Source organism: Odocoileus virginianus, chromosome 5 (assembly GCF_023699985.2).
Source record: "Odocoileus virginianus isolate 20LAN1187 ecotype Illinois chromosome 5, Ovbor_1.2, whole genome shotgun sequence".
Lineage (NCBI taxonomy): Eukaryota > Metazoa > Chordata > Mammalia > Artiodactyla > Cervidae > Odocoileus > Odocoileus virginianus.
This window is the reverse complement of record NC_069678.1, coordinates 11,125,083-11,149,276: the sequence shown is the minus strand read 5'-3', so window position 1 is coordinate 11,149,276 and position 24,194 is coordinate 11,125,083. Positions and strand designations below refer to the sequence as shown.

Below are 24,194 nucleotides of genomic sequence, written 5' to 3'. Positions count from 1 at the left end.
CAGGGGTGGGTCAAGGAGGAGCTAGATGGCAGGGAGTACAGAAAGGGGACGAGGACAAGGACACAGATCACTATGTAGTTCACAGGACTGATGATGGGGGAGGGGTGGGAAAAGCTGAGCATCCTTACTTGGGAAAGGGAAGAACCATGGTGAGGGAGTGGAAGGTAAAACAAAGAGGACAATGGATGCAGGATCGTGGAAGATGAGAGGATGCAGGCTGAGTGCCCCGCCTCTGTGGAGACTTGTAGGTGATGGAGAAAACTGAAGAAGTTATTTTCCTCTGTGAAGTAGGAGGTAGAGACATCTGCATAGGGTAGAGTGGGAGGTGGTGGGAAGGAGTTGAGGAAAGAGGTGAAAGTTAGGAATGTCATTGAAAGGAAGTGGAATGAAAGTGAGCAGAGATTCACAGCATTGCCTCAAAGTGTGACAGTCCTGCCGAGGTGGGAGACCGTGAATTCCCAGCTCCTCTATGCAACATGGGGGCTTTCCTGGTAGCTCAGACAGTAAAGAATATGCCTCAAATGTGGGAGACCCGGGTTCAATCCCTGGGTCTGGAAGATCCCCTGGATGAGGGCATGGCAACCCACTCCAGTATTCTTGCCTGGAGAATCCCATGGACAGAGAAGCCTGGTGGGCTACAGTCCATGGGATCACAAAGAGTCAGACATGACTAAGCAACACACACACATACGCACACACTACACAACACGGTCATGAGGCTTTCTCCTTCTTCATGGACAGTTTACCACATGGCAGGGCAGGCTTCCCCAGCATCAGAGTATTGCTGGGCAAAGCGATTTAATAGCAGACCACAGGCTCTGGGCTGGGATGAGAAGTGAGGGCCCACACAAAGGAGCTGCGTGAGCAGGAGAGACGGAAGAGTTTGTAACATGCACTGGGAGTGGAGGAGCTGAAGGATACAGGCAGTCAGATGCCGGATTGTGGCCTTGCAGAGGTGACCCTCCCAATGACGGTGGGCACCCACGGGAGCGTGCTGGTTTGTGGAGAGGAGGTGAACACCCTCAGAAGTGAGGAGGCCATGGGAGGACAAAGCTAGGGCATCAGACTTCTCAGACACTGGGCCGATGGTGGGAGAAGGGAGAAGATAGTAGGCCAGGCACTCAAGTCCTCAGTGAGCGCAGGGAAGAAAAACAGGAAATCCAGGAGAAGAGATGGATTATCTGAGTGGATGGGAGAAAAGATGTCTGGGAGCAGACCCGGCCTCTCAGATATGCATAATGGGATCTTGGGAGAGGGGAGACCTCATTTGCAGGGGAGAAAATTCTTGAATAGCACTTTGAAACCTCTCTTAAAGATCAGCAGTGGAGGTGGGGGTGGAGACACTGAGGATTGGTCACAGCGGGAGGGGGCATCAGCCCTTTGGTCAGGGTGAAAGGTGGCAGAACAGGAAAATTGGGATCCTAGCCAGCCTCAAGGGATTAAGGCTGGTTTCTGTGTCCTGGGGGTTGGGGATCGAGGCCAGATGCCACTTGCTGTCTGAGGCTCCAGGGTCCAGAAAGACCCTGGTGAGAGGCTGACTGGTACTTAGACAGGCTCTTCCTGTGTGGAGGCAGGTACACAGACCCTGGGGGGCGGGGGGGGGGGGGGGGTGGGGGTGGGGGGTGGTCGTGTGCTATTTCCCCCTGGACTATTCCTCCTTAAGAGGAAAACTGATTTTATCTCCGCATCTTTCCTCTAAGCTTAAGCACCTACTTGTAAATGTTTTTTCAGCCAGCCGTGCCTCATGTTTTGGTCTTATTTCCCCATCAGCAATGGAACCCAGGCTGCCTACAGTGTAAGTGCTGGGTCCTAACCACTGGACTGCCAGGGAATTCCTAGAAATCTGTTTTTGAGAAGGAAGAAGGGGAGGAAGAGGATTGTTACAACAGAGAAGACTGGTTAAGTCAGAAGAGGAAAGGCGTGTTGATCGGCATCAGAGTCCAGCACTGGCCTCGAGCTTCCTGGGTCCCTCACCCATCTCCCTCCCTGGAGGAAAGCTCACCTTATCCGCTAACCTTCAATTCCTGCAGTCTTCATCTCTAATACTTAGGCTCATTAATATTTACTTCTGTGAAAAGCCAGGAAGATGGAAGGCTATGAAGCCTGTGCCAACAGGAGAGGCATGGGGTGGGAATAAAAAAAATTTTTTTTACTCAGTACTTTTCCTTATGTGTACCCGACTTTCTGGTGTGTTAGGAATGAGAGTTTGGCTTCTGTTTGGAAAAGCAAACAGTCAAGGTCCTAAGTACCCAGCCATCAGCTGAACACAAAGTCCCTGTGACCTGCCTCAGTCCCGCCCATTGCCCCAACTTGCAGCTGAAACTCTGATCCCTAGAGGTGTGCAAAAGGAGGTGGGGCTCTACCCTGCCAGTCAGATTCAGTTTTCTTCACTTTGGTTCTCATCTACCCAGCCAATTCCGTAAGAAAACAGTTTTCTGTCTTTACTTTTAACACCAATCTTGGTAAAGCATCAGAAAAGAGACAAATCACACACTTTTCAGAAATCACAATTTTATAAAAAGGCATTTTTCTCTTATATCCATAAAATGATATAATTTTTGCAAGTATAGAAATGTGTCATAAATTATACAGAATGTTCCTTAATTACAGCTCAATGCAACTTGATACTTTCCTCCCTCCCTAAAAAATGAGAGAGAACCAAAAAAATAATATATATAACTGTATATATATATATATATTTATATTTATATAATATAGACAAACCAAATATGAAAAAAAATCATTTCTTCTTTGGTATAAAAATCAGACTCTCACCTTGAGAGACACACAAACAGACATGATGTTGAATTTGTAAACCGTGTGGCCAAAAGGAATTTCCCTGTCAAGCTTTCCCCACCCCTGTCCCCTGCCCACCCACCCGCCTCACCATAACACCTCCAATTCCCATGGGACTACCACATCCCTCACTCCCAGCTCCACCCCATTCCTGAGTAACCCCTCCACTACCAAATACAAGGAAAAAGTTCTGCCCAAGGTGATTTGGGGGCAACTAACTTGGGAGACACCTAACTAGGGGAAGAGCTCGTAGGTGTGGACTGTGGAGAGGAAAGACTGCCGAGCCGGGGCTCTGCTGTCCAGACCGGGCCCGGCACCGAGTCTCCTCTGCCTTCCCCCACCACCTCCTGCCGGATGCCGGGCCTGGAGCGGGTGGGACCCCTGTTGCCAGAAGCAGCAGCAGAGGTGGGCTTCCCTTCAGCCTCACCTCCCGGTGCTCAGCTTCCCATCCCAGGCCGCCTCAGGTGCCGAAAGACACCAACGAGGAGGGAGAAGGGAAGTCAGAATGGACTCTGCCCATGAACTTAGGTCTAAATTCGCAATTACAGAAAATGTTTTCAGGACGACTTTTCACACCCAGCTTTGGGTCACTGAGAAGGACGGGGCCACTCTCCCAGGCTCCAGTCCGGTACCAGCAGGACTTACGGAATCCAGGAGTTAGCTGTGTGGGGCGGGAGGGAGTGGGGGAGGGGGCAGCACATCACTCTCAAGGTGAGGAAGGAGACAGGACCAAACAGCCCTGTATATTCTCCCAACACCCTCTGGCTGATGGGCAGCTCCCTCCCGGGTCAGCCTCGGGGTCCCTCAAGGGCACCAGCTGCTGAAGGGCTCCCCCCAAGCTGCTCCCCTTCCAGCCAGGCTGGGGTACACCCGGGGCTGCCGGCCTCCTCTTCCCCCGGAGAGTTAAGACACCAACATAACATAAAAGTCACACAAAGGCCGCCTCCACTTGCCAAATTAAAAAAAAGACGAAACCAAACTGGACACAAACACAAATCAAAGAGAGACGCACACCCTGTGAGGGGCCCAGGCCCCGCAGGTCTCTGGCTTCCCGGCATGATACATTCTTGTGTAATTCAGGAACGGGGCCCTGGGGCCCCTCTGGGGAGCGGGAGTAAAAAAATACAGAGATTACGGTCTCCCTGTGGGCTCCCAGGCAGGGCAGGGCAGACACAATCTCTCACAGTTTTTCTACTGCTTTTGGGTCCACATCTGAGCCCCTAGCGGGGGCTGGTGGCCAATACCCCAGCCCCACTCTGTGATTGGGGCCCGCCCCCTCTGCCCTCCCAGCTGCTCAGAGGGCCCTGGGCTGGGGATGCCCCAGCCGCTCCTAGCAGGACCAGCAGGACAGAGTCTACCAGGAGAGAAGGGATGAGGACCTAGGCGAGGAATGAGGACCCGCAGCTCTGAGACAGACGCTGTCCTCTGGGCGGCCGGCCGGCCAGCCCCGCGTGAGCTGACTGATCACCGGCACGGAGCGTCCGCCTTCTGGCCTTCACCCCTTGAGGGGCTTGTCGGCCCCTCCGCTGGGGCTGCTGGCGCTGTCACTCTTCTTCCTGCGGAGGCTCTCGATCCAGCTGGAGCTGGAGCGGGTGGTGAAGGTGGAGAGCGCCAGGGAGCTGAGCCGCATGTTCTTGCCAGACATGATGAGCTCCCCGAAGCCCTCCTGGTGGGAGAAGGCGTAGCCAGAGCGCCGGGACCCAGTGCGGCCCACCCGCCTCATGCAGCGGTGCTGGGCCTTCTGCTTCTTCCTCACCAGCTGGGTGTAGCGGACCTGGCAAGAGTAGGGCAGCATGAGGGAACGAGCCTCTGTCAGCGAGCGAGCATCAGACACTACCTCTGAGAAGGGACCCAGAGCACGGAGGACTGGGCAGGCCCGGGAACCTCCCAGACAGCACAGGCCTCACCACCCACACACTTGACAGAAACTGCAGCAGTGTTTAAGCCCGAGGGCCTTGGGACGCACCATCTCCGATCCCCAAAGCAGACAGCCCGGCCTCTCACCGTGTCCGAGAGATCCGGCTTCAGGTTCAGCCTGAGAAACCGAAAGGCGACCACAGGCATGATGCAGACGACCGTGGTGAGCACGATGGTCAGCCACACTGTCGGCTGGGCCAGGGTGTTCTGGGCATTACCTGGGAAAAGAGGGGCCGGGGGCTTCAGGAGTCACAGAGCAGGCATAAGGCCAGCCCCTTAGAGCTCCCCATTTCCTTTTTTGGCAGCCCCACTTTCCCAGTCTCAAAACTTAAGTCATCTCTGGCCTCTTTCTGCTCCCCAAATGTTTATCTCCAAATTGGATTCCAGCTCCAAACTCTCCCCAAACGACTTCAGATTTGCTTTTGTTTTTGTGGGGTTTTTCTGGCTGTGCTGCACAGCATACAGGATCTTAGTCTCCCAACCAGGGATGGAATCCATACCCCTTGCAGTGGAAGTTCGGAGTCTTAAACCACTGGACCATCAGGGATGTCCCCAGACCTGTTTTTTTAACTGCCTTAACCTGACATCTCAGCTCATCTCAGTTTCACAAAGCTCAAAGTAAACTACTGTTTCCTCTCTTCGCAATTTTCTCCACGTCTTCCCTGGCTCAGGAGACGCTTCCACCCACTAAGCTGCTCCAAGTAAAAGCTCTAAAGTCAACCTGGTTCCCACCCCCACCATCTCAGGCCCCCATCCAATCTGTCAGCTCCATTTCCAAAATACCTATGGGATTCCACCACTTTTACTCTGCTCCAAGCCACCATCATTCTCACCTGCTACATTACTGCTACAGTCTCCTAGCTAGTCTCCCCAGGTTTCCACATCTGTCCTCTTTTTTAAATTTATTTGGCTGTGCCGAATCTTAGTTGGGGCATGCGGCATCTAGTTCCCTGATCAGGGATAGAACCCGAGCCCCCCACATTGGGAGCTCAGAGTCTTAGCCACTGGACCACCAGGGAAGTCTCTGTGCTCTACCTTTCATCATCCACAAAACAGGAAGAGTGAGCCTTTAAAAACATAAATCAGTTTATGACATTTCCCTGCTCAAAACCCTCTAAAATCCAAAGTTCTGGGCTTCCCTGGTGGCTCAGTGGTAAGGAATCTGCCTGCCAATGCAGGAGATATGGGTTTGATCCCTGATCCAGGAAGATCCCACATGCCTCGGAGCAACGAAGCCCATGCGCCCCAACAACTGAGCCTGTGCTCTAGAGACTGGGAGCCTGTGCTCTGCAACAAGAGAAGCCGATGCACTGCAACCAGAGAGTAGCCCCCACTCACCACAACTAGAGAAAGCCTGTGATTAACAATGAAGACCCAGCACAACCAAAAATAAAAATTACAAGTAAAAAAAACCCCTTAGTTCTTAGCCTTGACTTATAAAAGATCTGGACTGATTTTCATCCATAACCCTCTGCCTCAACCCTACCTTCCAACCTCATTTCCTCCACTCCTCCAGCCCCTCTGCCACTCATGACCTCTCCGCAATCCCGCAAATGAGGTATCTGTATCACTGTTTCTCTTCTTGTACCAGTCCTTCCCAGAGAGGCCAGGGACTAGATACACCTAGATCCCCATGGCATCATCCAGAATAAGTGACACATAAGGAGTGTTGAATAAATGCCAACCTTCCCTGTTAGTCCCAGAATGATTGTGATCCTTCACTGACTCAAGGGAAAGCCAGAGGGACTCACCCACAAACCGGAATTGGTTTGGAAACATGTCGAAGAGCCCATTGCTGTGCATGGCAAAGAGGATGGCAAAGTAAACCGCCAGGCTGCCCCAGATGAAGAAGTGGTTGATGGCTGTCCAGTAGCCAGTATCCAGTCCAATCTGCAAAAAGCAGTCGTCACAGGCAGAAGGAGCAGCCCCCCAAACCCTGTCCCCCTCCCAGGAACAGAACTGCAGTGCCCAGGGCACCCCAGGGACAGGAGACTCACTCTTTCTGGGAGTGGGGGCAGTTCCCGGACCACCTCCTACCTGCACACTGACCACGATGACCAGCGAGGTGGCCACGGTGACCGCAAAGGACTGGTAGTCAGCTAGCTGGGTGCCGTCATCCCGAGTGGCTTCAGCGAACACCCCATAGGGGATGAAAAACATGAGCACGGATGTGTAGATGCCCTGGGCGATGCAGATGAAGAACTCCCGCTTGTTGAAGAGGAGGTTCAGCTGGCCTGGCTCGTAGAGCTTAGGGTACTCCATGCTCCGCTGCTCCGGGACGTCCTGTACACAGGGCCAGCAGCACAGGAGGCTCAGGAGCTGCCCACCTCAGGGGGGACGAGGGCAGACTTTGTCCCTGCCTCCTTTTTTACAATCTTTGGCAGCTAGACTCAACCTCAAGCCCCAAGTCAATCTTTGTTCAGCAACCCAGGGGAGTTAAGGTCAGGAGTGGCTGAGAGGGAGGGCCAGTCAGCCACACTCTGCCAGCTCACGGAACTGCTTTTCCAGGGGCCACAGGCAGTAGGGACAAGTGCCACATGCCCACCACTATTGGGTGACCCCCTCTCAGCAATGCCCCTCTTCCCAACCCACTTGGTCACCCAGCTCCCCCATACCTGATCGAAGACCCCCATAGCCAGGACTGGGAGGGAGGTGTACACGATATTATAAAGGGTGATGAAGTACTGGTCATAGACTGTCTGGAAAGAAAAAGGGAGCAAGAAAGGGGTGAACACGCAGTCTCTCTTCACTACAAATCAGGCAGAGGAAGACAGCCAACGTGGTACAGGGGAAGGCCTAAGGAATTTTCTGGAACTTGCTCTCCACTCCTTCAACAAGTCTTTTTTTTCTTTAATGCATGCATCAGACAACAGCTAGACCCTAAGGGGACCAAGCAATGAACAGGACAGACACAATCTCCGTCCCCAAGGAGCTTAAGGACAGGCATGCCACGGGACTGGGGAACTCGTTACCTGGGCTGAGAAGCCGCAGAAGAAGCCAAACCAGAAGTGGACCATGGTGAAAGCAAAGTTCTTGTAGAAGAAATAGCAGAGGAACTTGCACATTCGCAGGTAAGACCAGCGTCCATGCACCAGCAGAAGGCGCTGCAGGAACTTGAACTGGGAGAAGGAGTAGTCAGAGGCCAGCACCGCCTGGATCCCTTCCTGCCCGCTGATGCCCACGCCAATGTGAGCCGCTGCAGAGACAAGAGACGACAGGAAGATGAAGACGGCCACACACTTCAGATTCCCACAATGTTCTGTCTGCACCTTCTGTCATCACTCCTCCCTGGGTCTCTCTCCCTGCCCGAGGGCCCAAGCCGCCACACGGGCACAGTCCACACTCACTTTTGATCATGCTGACGTCATTGGCTCCATCCCCGATGGCCAGGGTCACAGCCTTCTTGTACTTCTTAACCAGTTCCACCACCTGTGCCTTCTGCAAGGGAGTCACCCGGCAGCAGATGACAGCTTTGCAGGCACAGGCCGTCTCCAGAAACTCCAGCTCCATGTCTGCCTCTAACGCATGGGCCTGGAAGACAGATCGCACTGAGCAAACTCCATGTGCTCCAGGAGAGACCTGGGATCAATACCTTTAAGACCACAGCCCCAGTGACGTCCAGGGAACGGGAACAAGGTAAGACATAACAGCTGCTCTCTGAAAAGATCCTGCCCAAGCTAAGGGTGGCAACACTCACCAGGCTGTGCCCGTTGATAACTAGGGCATACTCCCCAGCCACAGCTTCCAGGACAGAGGTGAGCCTGGAAGAAGAAAGTTTCTCCTGGTAGGTGAAGCCATTGCCCACAGCACGGGATGAATCCATCATCTTCTCCCGGGCTTTCCTGTGAAGGGGAAACAAGACCATGGTCGGCCAGGACAGGAGCAGGATTCCAGCCCATTCAGCAAACCTGTGCATGACCCCTAGGTATGGTGCAGAGCATCTAGGTCTGTTTACCTGAGCTCCTCTCGCACTTCCAGGACCGTGTGGCCAGTGACGATGAACACCTCTGTCATGTCGTCCGTCAGCATCTTGCAGGAATAGCCAATGTTCACGGCCGTCTCTACCAAAAGAAAGTGCAGGCGCTCTAGACGGGCCCCTGACAAAGTCAGTGCACTTGCCAGCCCAGTGTTCTAGGCTTGCCAGGACCCCATGGGGCTGTATCCAGATGCAGTCTCCTCTGCCCTACAGATTTCTCACCTTGCTTGTCTCCAGTCAGCACCCAGATCTTGATGTTGGCCAGCGTCAGGAGGGCAATGGTCTCCGGAACCCCTTGCTGAAGCTTGTCCTCAATGGCTGTGGCACCCAGTAGCTGAAAATAACCACAAGGGTCCCTAGCACAAGAGTCTAGGCCCAGGCCCTCCTCACCCACCCTTGACCCACTCTGCAGACCATACCATCATGTCGCTCTCAACCTCTTCGTAGACACTGGCCAGCCGGTCCTCCCGGCTATCCTGAGCCAGGCTGGCTTGGAGCCGTCTCCCGGCCCACTCCTCGTAGTATTCTTCATCCAGATCCTTGTAGGCCAGGACCAGGGTTCTCAGCCCTTCGCCCGCATACTCCTGAAGGAGGAAGAAGTCAAGAGAGTCAGTCCCCAGTCCCCTACCACCACACTGAGAGCAGCAGAACCACAGGGCCTCCCTTCCTCATGCCTACATTCAGATGGTCAGTGGTGGTGTTGAGCAGCTCTTGGGTAGAATGATGGAGTCTGTCCAGCAAGATGGTGTCAGCCCCTTTGCAGTATAGTCTTATCTTCCCCTCTGGATTCCGCACTGTCAGTGGGGCAGGGGGAAAATGTCCCAGGAAAGAATGGGATATTCAGATAGGTAAAGCCCCTGAATTGCAACACACCAAGGTCATCCAGTACACCTCACCCATCCCAGGCCTGCATGCTGCCCCCGAACGCCCCCGGCAGCCCGATCCCGGCCTCACCTATGACCGACATCCGTTTGCGGATGTTGTTGAAGTCCAGGATGGCCAGCAGTTGGTAGGTGATGGCGGTGCCCATCTCGTGGACAGTGATGGTTTTGGGGGTACGAGAGCGGAATACAAAACCAAAGTTCCTGGCTGCAGTGACCAAGGCCCCCTCATCTGGCGACTGGGCTTTGTAGTAGAGCTCCCCTGGGCGCGGAGAAGGAACAAGCGTGGTGTTAGTGGCCCCACTCTCAGCCACCAGCTGCGTGTTCCTACCCAGGAAACCCCAGGTGGCCAGGCCACAGGCAGAGCACAGCTCAACCTGAGAGTCCAAGTCAGGTAGGGGAAGCGCAGGCCAGCACCTCGGCTCACCTTCGCTTTTCTCTTCTGACATGACGGTGTGACACAGAGAGAGGAGGCGGAAGAACTCGTGGGTGTGGGGGTCCCCCATCTTGACAGCCTCCAAGAGAGTGGGGTCCCAAAACAAGAACTTCTTGTCAGCCAGAGGATTAAAGGAGAAGTCGACGGGTTCGGGCCTCTGGAGCAGGTAAGAGGACAATCGGGAAAGGGTGGGTCCCCAGGCTGCTTCCTGGGGAGGGGCGGGGTGGTCCCCACCAGGATCCTGTCCACTGCTAACCTCAAGATTCCCACCTGCGCCACCAAGTCTTCCTTACCACACCCATCTCCTCCAAGCAGCTTCCACACCCTAGCCAGACAACACGTCACCCCTGACTATGCCAACCCTGGCCAGGCACCCTGTGTTTAACTAGCACCGAGAACCAGTATGGAGGCTGGACCTTACCTCTCCCAATTCAGCTTTGTGTCCCAGGACATCAAACACGTCACCTACACACGGCCAGGAGAGGAGGAGGAGCAGTGTCAGAGCCAGGGGAGGAGCCGCCAGCACCGAACCCCCAGGCAGCTGGGACCCGCGACCCTTGTGGCTGAGTGAGCGTCACCCAGATTCAGCAGGGCTGGCTAGGAGGAGGGGAGGCACAGGCACCGTGGGTCCTGAGAACGCCAGGACTCAAAGCCATGGCACTCTCGGCTCCCCATCCCCACCCGGGCTCCGGCTCTGCCCACAGGGCAGCTCCAAGGCCACACCCACGCCCCGGGGCTCCAGGCCCCTTCGCTCTTAGGCCCACACACCAGACCAAGCCTCACACCGGGCCTCCAGGCCTGGGTTAGTACAGAAAGCAGTTAGGAGAGGGGCTCACTCGGCATAAAAGACCCCAGGCACCCTGTCCCCAAGCCATCCCAGCAGCTCAGCCACGAGGCCACTGCAGTGGGGCCACGCTGGGAAGGCCACGGTCACATTCCAGAGACTCACAGGGACCCTGGGCAGCAACACGGGGAGAGGCTAGCACTCTGCCAGGGCTGACAAGGTCCCACCTGGCCGGGGGCGCCCAGCGGCCAGCATCCTGGGCATCTGTTCAAACCACCAAGGAGCGGCCCCACTGCCTGGAGCTGAGAGACGGCACGGGCACCAGCAGAGGAGAGGAGGGAGCACCGTCAGGGTCTGCCTCCTGATCTGGGCGCAGAGCAGACCCTCTCAAGGCCCCACAGACCCCAGTAGGAAAGAAGTAAAGCCCAGATGTCGAGACCAGCATGGGAGCCCCGGCAGCATGGTCCTTCCAGCCCCCAGCCCCAGTGGCATGGCCATACCATAGCTGCGGCCGTTGATGGAGCACTTGTTGAAGACCATGATGTTCTGGGTGAGGGTGCCCGTCTTGTCGGAGAAGATGTACTCCACCTGGCCCAGCTCCTCGTTCAGGGTGGTGGTGCGGGCCTCGGCGGGCGTCCGCTTCTTCATGCAGAACATCTTCTTGTCCCAGTTGATGAAGTAGCTGTGGCCCAGGCGAATGACCTCCACACTGCACAGGGGACAGGAGGTGAGGCTGCGGGTGGGAAGGGCAGCAGGGCCCACCCCCACGGGCCTTCGCTGCAGGCCGTCCGCCGGGGGAGAGACGAGAAGGAGCGGAGTGGACATCTGGGCCAGGGAGGGTGGCAAGGAGAGCCTGAAGGTGGAGCCTGCCACTCCCGACCGGCCAAGGGGGTCCCCGACCCCGACCCTCTGAAGCCCTCCAGACAAAAAGGTGCAAAGGGCCTGGGCAGGCGGGACAGACGGCACAGGCAGAGGAGGACGGACTGCGGACAAGGCACTCGACCAGTTCTTACCTCTGGGCTAATAATACAGAAACCATGCAGAGAAAAGAAGAGAAAGTGCGAGAGGGAAGAAGGAGAAAAAAAAGAGAAATAATGAGGGTGCTGCGCGGGCCACAGCATCACAGACGCCCTGCAGGGAGAGGAAACCGAGGCAGCCCCGGAGCCCCCACCTCCCTGCCCGAGCCCAAGCTGCCCGGCTCTGGGCTGCACAAGCCGACCTGGGGCGCTCAGGGAGCAGGTGGGGCACATTGAGATGCTGACTCCAGAAGGGGATGGGGCCTCAGGAATCCGGGGAGCAACCCCAATCCACACCATAGCGGGGCTCTCCTAAGGTCGGTTCACGTCAGCCTCTTTACAAGGCAAGGCTTTTGGGATCTGGACTGTCAGCATCTCAGAAACAGCCCCACGTCTGGGTCCTGCCAGCCAAGCAATGGGGCCACATCCGGAACCCTGCTTCCCACCTGACTGGGGCTGCTGTCAGAATCCCCTTACCAGGCCAAAAATGAGCCGGTGGGAAATGCCTTCGTGGCCTGTGCCCCACTCAGCTGATCAAGCGTCCCCTCCCTGCCCTCCTCCCCAAATACACACATTGTAACCTGAGGAGATCTAGAGACTTTCTCAGGCAGCTACCATGGGCTTCGCGTGAACTTGGATACAAAACCCAGAGAGCAAAATCCAAAGATGGAAAAAAAATTCAGATTGGAAACAAGAAAAGATTTAAATAGCAACAAAGAACCAGAGTCGCAGATAATGATGGACATGCTACCACCTGATATTTGTACAATAATCTAATTTTTTTAATAGTTTTTTGACCGCGTCACTCAGCATGTGGGATCTTAGTTTTCCCAACTGACCAGAGATCAAACCTGTGACCCCTGGATTGGAAGCACTGGGTTTAACCAATGGACCACCAGGGAAGTCCCAGTAAAAATGAAATTACATTTTAATTTTAATTTTTTATTTATTTTCTAACATTTTAATTTTTAAAGTGTATTTTCCAATCTATTTCTGATACCAAGATGTTTCTATGAAGAGGATGGAACTTGTCCCATTTTACATGAGAAAACCGAGGCCCTAAGCGACTGTGGATTGGCCTGAGGTCACGTGGCTATTGAGCGGGCAGGACTAAACCCCAAGCCTTCTGAGTCTCCTCCTAATACTTCACAGAAACCCCACTGTCCACCCTCAGCACAGAGATTCCTTATCTCCTGCCCACTGTCAGCAGCACTAGGACTCGGGGCGAGTGGGAGATCCAAGGAGCCTGTCTGGGGAATCTATGTGAACGAGAAAAAGCATAAGAGTTCTGAGCATCCCCCTAATGTCCTCAACAATGTCACAGGTTGGGAATCCTGGTGCTTCAGTGGTTAGGACTCTGAGCTTTCACAGTTGAGGGCTGGGGTTTGATCCCTGGATGGGGAACTAAGATACCACAAGCTGCACAGCCAAAAAAATAACAATAAAGTATACAATTTTATAAATTAAAAAAAAGTGACAGGTTGTCTCAAGCACAAGGCACTAAATACAAAGAGACCTCTCTTCTTGCCATTCTTTCTTCCTCCAGCATTCCCCCTTCCTCTCTTTACTTCCTGTTAACATTTTCTTTCCCAAAAATACCCAAGACGTCCTCTTCCTCCTATTTATGCTGTATGCCACTGCCAGCCAACATTTCCTAAAGCATTCTTTAGATTTTTTCTTAAAGAATCTTTTAATGGTTTACTGAGTGAATGTCCACTGGCAGAGATTCAAGATCCTTCACAACAGAGAACATGCTTATGTTCCCAGCTCTCTATCTCACAGGCCCCCACTCAGGGTCCATGCTCCTGCCGAACTGTCCCAGGACCAACCATTCCGAGGTCCCTATCTCCATGCCTTTGTGTCCAGCCCTCTCCTCCAGGCTCACCTTCACCCCTCCCTGCCACCACTCAAAGTCCTGCTCAACAGCCATCTCTTCAGAGATGTCCTCCCTGATTAACTGCATGGGGAGCAATGCTCTTCCAATCTTCATGGCACTCTGTGCCTCTGGGGTATCTCAGTGGGATGCATTGGTGTCTTACACTGTCTGCACCTCTCTTCCTGCACCAGTCTGCTGCTTTTGAAGGCAGAAGCTATGTTATGCATCAACTGTGTCCCCTTGCTTCACACATAAGCATAACACTGAAGGTAGGATGACTGTTAACAGCACTAGTTCCCCTTCTGTTTCATAACGTATTTAGATTTAGCTCCCTCTACTAGACTGAAGCTCCTGGAGGGAAGGAAATCCATTCCTAATACATCTGTGTGCCACCGCACCTAGCCTGCTTCTTTGCAGTCAGCATGTGATAAGTATGAGCTATATAAATCAACATGACTTTTGTTCTAATACAATCCAAAGTGCCAAGAAACTGCAGTGAAGTCTGCTTTGCCCATGAAGATAAACAGATAGCATAAAATGTTCACAGCACAGGAAGGAGAGGACCCCAAGTTCCCTCTCGAGGATTTCACCCTCAGAGAAGAGAGCAGTCTGCCAAAGGACTGCCTGAGCTCCCTGGAGACCCCGCGGCAGAGAGACGGCATACCTGACATAGAGTGATATGGGCACGACGGTGTTGAGGATGATGATGTAGGACCAGAAGGAGAGGAAGCCAGAGAAGAAGGCACTGTCCACCGCCTCATCCCAGGGCAGGTAGACCTGGAAGCGTGTCCCCACCTCATGTTCCCAAATGGCATTGCCAATGGCCAGGATCACCCCCATGCAGACCAGGAATCCAAAAATCTGGAGAGGAATGAAAAGTAGAAGCTAAGCTGCAAAACCAAGGAAGCCCTTAGGAAGTTCTCAAAACCAAGTGAATCCCTGAAGGTTACCACCAGTACCCAGAGCCCTCAAAGGCTCAGGTATCTTAAAATAGTTGCATGCTCTAGTGGGAAGCACCCAGAACTGGTGATCAACTGGCACGTGGCCTTCTCTCACAATGCTTTTCTCAACTGCTTTCTGAGAAAGCTGAAAGGGTTGTGCAGTTTCCACTCAGATATTCTAGAACCCTCAGGAGACCTCAAAGATGGTAAAGGTCGAGGTAAGCTACTTTCAACATACCAAAGAAATCTACTGGAAATCACCCATTTACCAGAGCTAAGCCTCTATAAGCCAACAAAAACACGTTTCTGTAATGTTCATTATCTCATACAGATTGCCAAAAATTAAAAAAAAAATTTTTTTGGCCATACCACGCGGCATGTGGGACCTTAGTTTCCTGCCCCCTGCAGTGGAACTGTGGAGTCCTGACCACTGGATCACCAGGGATTCCCCAACCAAAAAATATTTTTAACCAGGGACACAAATTGTGTCTTCATAAATGTAGACTTAATAGTCAAAAAACCTGCAAAGCTTGAAAAAGAATCATAAGAAAGCTTTCGTGGTTGAAAGAAAAAAAAATTGAGACCACTGCGTGATTTCAGACATCTATCTTCAAAGCTGCCTCCACTCCAGATGCTTCAAAGCAAAGCAGAAACCATCCTGATGCCCAAGGACCACCAGGGGGCGATAAGAGTCTTGGCCTGATAGCCTCTCAGACTAGGTTTCTGCAAAGCCTTTAAGGCCCGGGAGGAAACTCTCACAGGAGGCTGGCCCCAGCTTTCACAAGCTGGCATGTGGGGGGCAGGCAGTAGGCAGTGGGGGTGAAAGAAGGGGAGCAGAGCTCGACAAGGAGCTCAGATTTCTAGCAAAACAAGAGAAGAATTCAGGAACTGCCAACAACTAAAACAGAAACTTTTCCCTTGGGATCCTTTGCTCTTGGAAGTCAGGGGAAAAGACCCTGTTCTCCATCATCTAAATGGAAATTTTTCTTTTAATTCCCGCTCCGTCCCCATGAAGGCCGCCTTGTCCCTGGCAAAAGCAAACAGAAAGTCACGTGCTAGACTAAGTCACCATCATAACTGGAATCCAGAGAACGGAAGATTTGTTTTAACTTTAAGTTGTTGGTTCATACATGTTCCAAAGGTTTTTTAAATAACATCTTCCAAATCCAAAAGGAGCCTGAAATAAACACTGCCTCGGAGTGGTTGACCTGCCAGTGGCTTTAAAGCTAAAACCTGAAGACTGACTACTGACCAGGGAGGAGAGATGGGAGGAACGGGACCCACCCAAGGACAACCAGAAGGGTAGAGGCAGGAACCGTTTGTGGGAAGCCTTACCCAGAGCACCAGTGTGTTCATTAGGCGATCAATACTTGTTCTCTTGAATTTTGTCCGGCCACTGTTCTGCATCAGCTTAGTGTCAGGACCTAGAAAGGCATGGGAAGGGCTGGGAAAGCCAAACAACAGATCTGCCTCTAGGCTTCTGCCCGGGTATCCAGTCTATAGGACATCGGGGTGGATGAGAGGCATGGCTCCAGGACTCGCTCAAGTCTCTCCCCACATTGCTGAAGGCCACAGAGGCACCGCTCCCGCCCTCCCCTCCGTGGCCCGGGGGCTCACCTGCAGAGGTGCCGCTCCCACTCTCCCCTCCGTGGCCCGGGGGCTCACCTGCAGAGGTGCCGCTCCCGCCCTCCCCTCCATGGCCCCGGGGCTCACCTGCGAAGATGACCAGCCCGAAGCACCACTCCGTGTTGCGCAGCACGCAGCCCCGCAGCAGCATGTTCTGGTTGCTCAGGGGGAACTTGTTCTCCTTCCAGTAGAGGGTTCCGCTGAATTTGTCCAGCTTGTTGTTGGGAGGTTCACAGATCACTTCACCTGAAGGGAAGACAGGAGTGCACCTGCTCAAGGTGTGGTCTGTAGCTTGACCACAAGACAACAGCACAGAAAAACCAGCTGCGGCGACAGGGGGTTAGGATGTGGGCCCATCCGCACACTGCTGGTGGGGGTGTGAACTGATGCAACTTTCTGCGGAAGGAAGGAGGCAGCATGAATTCCTATGAAAAGCACACATACCCTCAGACCCAGTAATCCCACTTTGGGGACTTAGTCTACAGAGATAATAGCATAGCTGGCAAGAATTTTATTGAAGCATTATATATTTTTTTTAATTGAAGCATTATCTGAACAGCAAAAGATTGAAACAATTGTACGGTCAGGGGAGAGCTGAATAAATTACAAAGCATCAATTCTATGAAACATTATATAGTCATGAAAAGGAATGGTGTAAATTTCTTTACATAGAGATGTCATAAGATACTTATGATGAATTTAAGAGGTACAGAAACACTGGTTGAAGAGATCTCAGTACAGTATGATCCCACTGATTTATGCTCACATGTCTGTATAAACAGAGAGAAAAGTGTGGATGAATACACACTAAACTGCCAGTTAACCTGACGACCCTGAGGAGGCTAGAGTTGGAGGGCAGGAGAACTTTCTTTTTTATACCCTACCTAGTGTGTCTTGTTAGAAGAAGCATGTATAAGAAATAAGAATGAGCTGAATTTCTCTCAACATATACAGCAAAGAGGCAGCTAGCAGCCATGAGCTCTTGAAATGACCATCAATTCAAAAGTTAAGTGAGAGCCCCCCAGCATTCCTGACCCCCTCAGCAACCCCCAACCCCCCAAAAAAGTCCAGGGAGCTGCATAATCACAGCAAAAAGAAGCCAAAAAGAGAAGGCACAATTTAGATCCCCAAACCCAAGACATCTCCTCTGCCGGAAAGCTGCTTCTTTGACACTACTCACCATCAAACTTGGCAAGCTTACTGATGTCTCCCAATTCCGAGGTGATAGGAATCGCCTGTCGCACTTTCATGTTGGTCTCTCTGGAAGGAGAGTGTCCCTGAGTTCTGATGCCCTTCCTTCCCTGTAGATTCTCCCTGGGGACACCTGACCACAGCGCATCACCACCCCCCAGGCATTCCTGGGTAGGTAACACTTCTACACACCCAAAGCCTTTCTTACCCAGCGATGTTCCAAAACGTACAGACTCCAGACCTGGGAACCACTTTCAGAAACAAGCCTGCTAGCCCACAGGAGGAAGGAGGACTCACTGGGCATGCAACTCACCCGTCAAGTTCTGCTGTCTCTATGTAACACAGCCCATGGGGCTCGCTGCTGGAGAGGAGGAGGAGATCCGCCTAGAAAGAAAACCTAATGAGAAGGCCGAAGACCCAAACCTCCACCCCGTTGGACTCTCTGATGATCCCTCCTTCCACTAAGCACTCTTGGTCTGCTTAGCACCAAGCACATGAACAGCTAGAAAGGAGGCATATTACTATGACACAGAAGCTCCTCACTCAAGAAAGTTTCCTCCCAAGAGTGTTTAAGAGGCAATCGTCAAAAAAAAAGAAGCAATCGTCAACAGGAAACACTCACTCCTTTCTGCAAAGAAAAAAAAAAGGAGAGCCCTGTAGGCCTAAAGGGGCACCTGGTCCCTTACCGCCACAAACTGGTTGTTTTCTAGCTTGATAATATCACCAACACAGACATTCATCCACTGCTCCTGCTGGAGGCTGAGGCAACGAGAAGATAGAAAAAAGGCCATCAGTAGTTAGAGAAGTTCCCAGGGGACCCTCTTCCTTTCCAAGGCCCTCGGTCTTCAACAAGCACTCACATTCCATTGATCAGCACCTGAGACTGACGGTTATTCACTTGGTTATCACTCTTGTGGCGGAACTGAAAAGAGGAAAGCAAGGTTAAGCCACCTTCTGCTCCAAGGGACTGAGATGATCAGTGGGATGCAGAACATGCTGGGTACCACCATGTATACATCCACTCACATGTCTACTCCCTCCCTGACTCCCCCACCCTACTCTTGGTCAAGATATCATAGACCTAGTGGACCAGGTAAGGGATGGTAAGGTCACTGAGGAATTCTGCTAAGTGGAGGAGGGTGAGTTGCAGGGCTGGGGTGGGGTGGGGGGGTGGGATGGAGGGTGAGGAAACAGCTTAAGAAGGAAAACAACTCACATAGTCATCAGTGGCGTCTTTAACAGCTGTGATGGTGAGGACAAGAACCAAAGGCACAATGGTGGTGAACCAGGACAGGGAAGAGATCTGCGGGATCAACTGAAAAAAAAGGACAGAGAACACACACCTCTGAGGTCCTGTCCTTGGCTCCCCCAAACTTTTCTCTTCCTTAACTTTAGTTGGCTTTGTGAATTAATTGCAAAGGGTCTAAATTTACCAGAGGTCGCTTACCTGCAGGATGAGAAGGAACAGGAAGTAGGTATTGGCCACTTCCTGGAACTGCTCAAAGAGGTTGACAGGCAGGAAGGTGAGAATATTGTACTTGGAGGTCTTGATGCAGTTACTCTGTGGAAGGGGGAAGAAAAGATCATGAGGTGCCCTCCAATGCCAACCCAGAACCAGATTGAGGCTGCCCCCTCCACCTACCCTTTTCAAACCTCTGTCCCCCAAAACCAGGAGGTATAAGAGGAGGAAAAAGGAGGAGAGAAGAGAGTCTCATGGGGGTCAATGGTCTCATGGGTTCCCACTTCACTGACAGGTCAGGGCATGAAAAATTCAGCAGAGCAGCAGATGAAAAGTGGCAAGGAGCCTGCCTTCCCCTCCCCCAAGCACCCTCCCACAGTCAGTCTTCCACCCCCACCCGGGACAGACAGGATGCACCTGTCCCTCCTTCCAGACCCAGGAAGAGGGCAAAGGCAGTCTGGGGCCTCTCACCGCATACTGGAACTTCTCATTGTATTCTCGGTCATTGGCCCGTGCCCTCCTTTCTTCTTCTGCAAGAGAATGATGCCACAGTCAGGAGCAGACTGACAAGGCCCAACACCTTGTCAGGCCCACCCCACTCTGAAGGCCCCTGGTTCCTTCCACGGCACACAGTTTTAAGGAGTTTAGTGGCACATCTGAGGTGTCACTGAATTCTTCCCTCTGGTCCACCTCTCACCACCAGCCTGACCACTGGGCTCTGCAGGTGTGACACTCACAGGACAGGATGCCACTCTCCTTTCCTCACCAACAACCGTCAAGGTCTCCCACCGGGGGTACCCGGTTTCTCGCCCCCATCCCTTTGATTAACGCTGTAGGAATTAACGGTCCTGGGAATCTCCAGGGGAATAGCAGCTGAAGACACCAAGCTCCCTTGCCCCGGGACCCCCTCAGCTTCAGCCCTGGTACTGCCCTCCTCCTAACCCAGTGGGTGGGGTGGGTGGCAAGACGGAGGGTCATGGTGCCCTGGAACTGCTTTGCGGCAGCATCCCAGCCCCACGTGCAGTCCCCCCTACAGACGCCTCTGCTTGTCACATGTCACCAGCAGCGGCTTCTGACTGGCCCACGATGACATCATCTTATTTCAAAGCTCGTCTTCAAGTAGGAGAGGGGGTGGTCAGGGATATGGGTCATGCAGACTGAGACAGAGATGAAAGAGGGAAGAATGGGATGTAGTTGAAGCACTCGCTCTCTCACCGTAACCTTTCTTGTGCTGTCTGCACGTATTTCCCCTAAAACAACACATCTGTCACTAACCAAGTGACTAAAGAAATACACCTATTCTGAACACCCACAGATCTGGGACTGCAGGCACCAAGCTCGGGTCCCAGAACATAGAGGTGTCCTAGATGGGTTCTCCAGCCCATCTCTGGTGGTCAGGACCACAAGCTGAAAAACAGGGTACCCTGGTTAGGCAGTAAACATCAGGACAAATCTGTCCTGGAGTATAAAGCAGCATTCCAGATGCCTTCCCTTGCTCTCCTCAGCACCCTGCAGAGTACACTGCAGTAGCAAAACCTCAGACCACAGCATCCTCTGCCTACCCATCCTCTGCCTCCCTGCCTGGTCACTTTACTCCCAAAACTTCCCCAAAGGGGACCCGTCAGGCTGAGTCGCCTGCGCAGTCAACAACGAGCATGCAAAGGGAGCGGTAGAGCCAGACCCTTCGGAGCCGGGATCTCTGGGTCTGCAGAGGATATGGGAACACTGGGGGTAGGCCGGAGACAAGCGAACGGGAGGGTGGGGGGAACTAAGGGCTCAGGAGAGTTGCCAATAGCTGCCTCCCGTTACCTGTCCCCCAGGAGGGCTTCTTTCTGCTCCAGGAAGGGGGCGCCCCGGCCCGGGCCCACTTCTCGGGCATCTCCTTGGGGACCGTCATGATCCCAGTTTGAGCGGGGGAAGGGCGGGCTGTCTGTCGGTCTGTCCTCGGCCTCAGCGGCTCCGATGGGGCGGCCCCCCGGGGACGCACAGGAGCTGCGGCCGCTCAGAGGGGAGCCCCGGCCGTCGGGCGCGTGCCCCACCTGCAGCCCCGGCCATCCTCGCGGCCGCCCGCACCCGGCGACGCCACGCGCTCAGATGCGCCGCCGCCGCCCCCCATGCCCCCCGCGGACGCAGGCGCGCTCTGAGTGGCCCGGGACTCTGCGCGCACGCCCCAGGCTCCGCCCCCACCCGCTCCCCCGACTGCAGGGGCAGCCGCCTGCCAGCGCGCCGCGTAGGCGAAAGCCAGCACCGAGCCCCGCCTCCCTCAGCCCGGCCAATGCGGGTGAGGGGACTGCCAGCGTTGTCCAGGGCAACCGCTTTCATCCCACCGCCTCCCACCCCCACCCCCGCCCGCAGGAAAACAAGAAGGACCGGGATGGTTGGAAAAATGAGGGGAGGAGATGAAGTGCGAGGACAGAGGGGTGACGGTGGGAACACGCAACCCGGACTCCCCAAAACAGAGAACAGGCGCTCCAGGCGCCCCAAGATAAAAGTCTATGTGTTTGGGGGTGAAGGGCAAGTCTTCAGCAAGTTCCTGGGGGAAAAACCAGCTTAGAGAATCAAGGGGAAGAATGTGGTTTCCTAAGGCTTCCCCCAGGATGGACAGAGGCTGCAATCTACCCTCCTTCACACCCATTACCTGCTGTCCGTCCTCCCTGTGCTCCCTGAGCCATAAAAACAGCCACCCCAGGCAGGCCCAGGGACCCCCGAGCCCCGCCTTCGGACTGTCTTACCTGGGGGGCGCTTCTTTGCGCACAATGCCATCTCACCCAGCAAGGTCCCAGCAATCCCATGGGAGACCCTGGAGAAGGTGACACAGGCGTGAGGCCAGGAAGCTGAGGGCAACCCTTCATTCCCCTTTCCAGACTCCTCCCCAGTGCCCATCCCGCCCCTCCCCAGCCTTCCCCAGGAACTCCACACCAACTCTCTGCTCTCACTGCCCCCACAGGTCCCTGAAAAAGAGGCGACTTCCCCACACCTCCCCCGATGCCTCTGCCTTGGATAACATGGGGGGGACTGACACTTAATAAAAACCAAGACCTGCAGGGAAAGGAAGGGCACAAAGAGAAGGGGCCAGATATGGGCAGGAAGGCACAGTTCCAAAAGAAGCCAGCCCGGGACCACGGATGCCCTGAGTGCTCTCCTGGTGGCATGAGTGGGTGCCTGTGTTTACTGGAAAGCAGGATTTCCACCAAGCGGTGGGGCTGAGGGAACATGAGCCAGGAAACACCTGGCAGAGCATCAGGAAACGGTGGGCAGGCACCACCCTTCTCAAAAAGCTTATAATCTTCTCACTCCCCCCTCCCCACTACTAAGGCTTCCATTATCACCTACTCTAGGGGAGTTCACTGTAGAGGCATGGCCTTCACTTCCTGCACACAGTCCCCAAACCACTTCCTCTCAGTCTGGGACAGCTGCTCTTCTGGACCAACAAAGGGGTCTTCTCAACCCTGATGGACAGGCATCCCTCTCTCTCTCTTCCACCCCAAGCCTAGTCTAGTCAGTATGGCACTGGGTTGCAAGCTCAGGGAACATCAGATAGATTTCTGCTTCATCTCCCCATGTTCATCCTTTCACCTAAAAAGGTAAAAGGCCTGGCCTGTAAGACACAGTCACAGAGCCTCATCCTAGCCTGACCCAAAGGAAACTGCGAGCCAGGTCCTGGGTCCTCTAGTCACCTCCTTTTTCTTTATCTGGGTGGAGAGCCTTCCTCCCCTTTGGTTTCCCTGTCTCCAGCCTCCTGGGAACACTCCTCCAGCCTGTCAGCCCCAAGAGATACTAATTGTCTGTCTGCCCAACCTCTATAATTACACACTCTGGGCAAGGCCGTCACCCACACCAGTTCTTCGTTCACTAAGCTGGACTCCCTTCCTGAACCCCAATCAGGTAATACTTCTCAGACCCTCCCCAACCCTGGCAACCAGGGGTGCCTGGCTCAGGAATAAAAACCTCTTCCAAGATGCCAAGCCCTACTACAGGGCCCCCAGCCAGGGTCTCCACCCAGTCTACAGTATGAGTCATAGGAGGTGGGGCATGAAGAGAGAGGTTAAGAGAGAGGATGCAAGGGTGGGCATCACAAGTTCCATAGCCAGCCCCGCCCTCATCTAGAAGCACTCTCAGCCCCAAGATCTGGGTTTGAGTCCTAAGAAAGAGTTAATGAAGGAGCGGCAAGGCTCTCAGGAGTCAGGAGCCTGGACACCAACCAGGAAAGTTGTTTTACCTCTGAGACCCTGGGGGGACTGAGAGCTGGCTTGGCCCCAGACTTCACCCCCTCTGGGGGGCCATAATAGAAAGGAAAGGGCGGAGGGAGACCTGGGAACAGGGACCCTCTCTCACTGCTCCTTCCCAGTCTCACACAGCCTAGGTTTTCTGAACCCAGGCCCATTAGCCACGTCGCTCTGCCCCGTCACCCTGCCCCAGCCCCCTCTGCAGCCACATTTGGGATAAAAATAGCCAGCTCTGGGAAGAAGGCAGTGCTCCATGGAGGAAAACCGGCTCCTCCTTTAGGCCTGGCCCCTGCTCTCCTCCAGCCCAAACCCAGGAAGCCTGACCCCTTGTTTCAGAGGAAGCTGGCCAGGGATTTTTTTGGGCAGGTCAGGGAAACAGAAGGGAAGGGAATCCAGGACCCCCAGCTCACTTGCCACCGACACCTGGCCGCTTTCCGTCGTCAAGGACAGAACCCGGGACTCACTCCCAGCTCCCAACTCCCAGCGCTGCCACCTCTCCTTGAACCTCGGTTTCCTCACGCAGAGACCTCCACCTTACAGAGACAAAGCCTACTATTCCCTAACTCCCTTCTGCAGGCGCCCAAACCTTCGGACCCCGAGTACGCTCCTGACCCCCAAAACTCTCTGGGCGGTTCTGAGCTCGTCCGCGGCACTCCCGCGCCCCTGCGATGGTCTCCCGCGCCCCGCCGGCACCCCACCCTCCCGTCCTGCGGACGGCCTCCTGAATCTCTCCCACTCTCAGGCACCCAAGACCATCTTCCCTCCAGTCATCCAGTCCCTCCCCTCCACCTGACCGCAGCTCCGACTCCCCATTCCCTCCCTGTCCTCCCCGGCCACTCCAACCCCGAGTCCGCAGCCGCATCTCCCCCTGCCCTCCCGGCGCCGCGCTCCTGGGCTGCTGCCCCCGCCTCACCTCAGCGCTCAGCGCTCGGCGCCCGCCCCGGCGGCCCCGTCCTGCCCATGCCGGGGGCTGGGGCGGGGGGCGCTCGGCTCACCTCCCCGCGGGCTCCCGCCCCCCCAGCTGCAGCCCCTCTCCCCCCGGGGCCTCGGCCCGCTACTTTGTGTCAGT

General features: G+C 54.2%; 1 protein-coding gene and 1 long non-coding RNA gene across 3 annotated transcripts; one reads left to right on the top strand and one right to left on the bottom strand.

The window, feature by feature from the left end:
- Positions 1–1,427: 1,427 nt before the first annotated feature.
- On the top strand, positions 1,428–2,159 carry LOC139035029 (uncharacterized). Its single transcript, XR_011487546.1, has 2 exons — positions 1,428–1,570; positions 1,771–2,159. It is a non-coding gene; the product is annotated as an uncharacterized lncRNA (long non-coding RNA).
- Positions 2,160–2,494: 335 nt separating this feature from the next.
- On the bottom strand, positions 2,495–24,185 carry ATP8B2 (ATPase phospholipid transporting 8B2). 2 transcript variants are annotated; one of them, XM_070467419.1, is made up of 28 exons: positions 24,039–24,185; positions 21,632–21,699; positions 19,371–19,429; positions 18,888–19,001; positions 18,657–18,755; positions 18,301–18,362; positions 18,127–18,199; positions 17,754–17,824; positions 17,430–17,509; positions 16,337–16,495; positions 15,959–16,047; positions 14,347–14,543; positions 11,291–11,499; positions 10,428–10,471; positions 9,998–10,163; positions 9,644–9,832; positions 9,368–9,483; positions 9,109–9,273; positions 8,912–9,023; positions 8,669–8,774; positions 8,411–8,555; positions 8,061–8,244; positions 7,686–7,909; positions 7,329–7,412; positions 6,751–6,996; positions 6,465–6,603; positions 4,801–4,931; positions 2,495–4,570 (listed from the first exon to the last, which is right to left on the bottom strand). In XM_070467419.1, the coding sequence occupies exons 2-28, from the start codon at positions 21,660–21,662 to the stop codon at positions 4,292–4,294; spliced, it is 3,573 nt and encodes a 1,190-aa protein (XP_070323520.1). In that variant the 5' UTR covers positions 21,663–21,699; positions 24,039–24,185; the 3' UTR covers positions 2,495–4,291. The 2 variants fall into 2 exon arrangements, with proteins under 2 accessions (XP_070323520.1, XP_020743036.2); XM_020887377.2 differs by lacking the exons at positions 21,632–21,699; positions 24,039–24,185 and adding an exon at positions 20,709–20,993.
- Between the last annotated feature and the right edge of the window lie 9 nt (positions 24,186–24,194).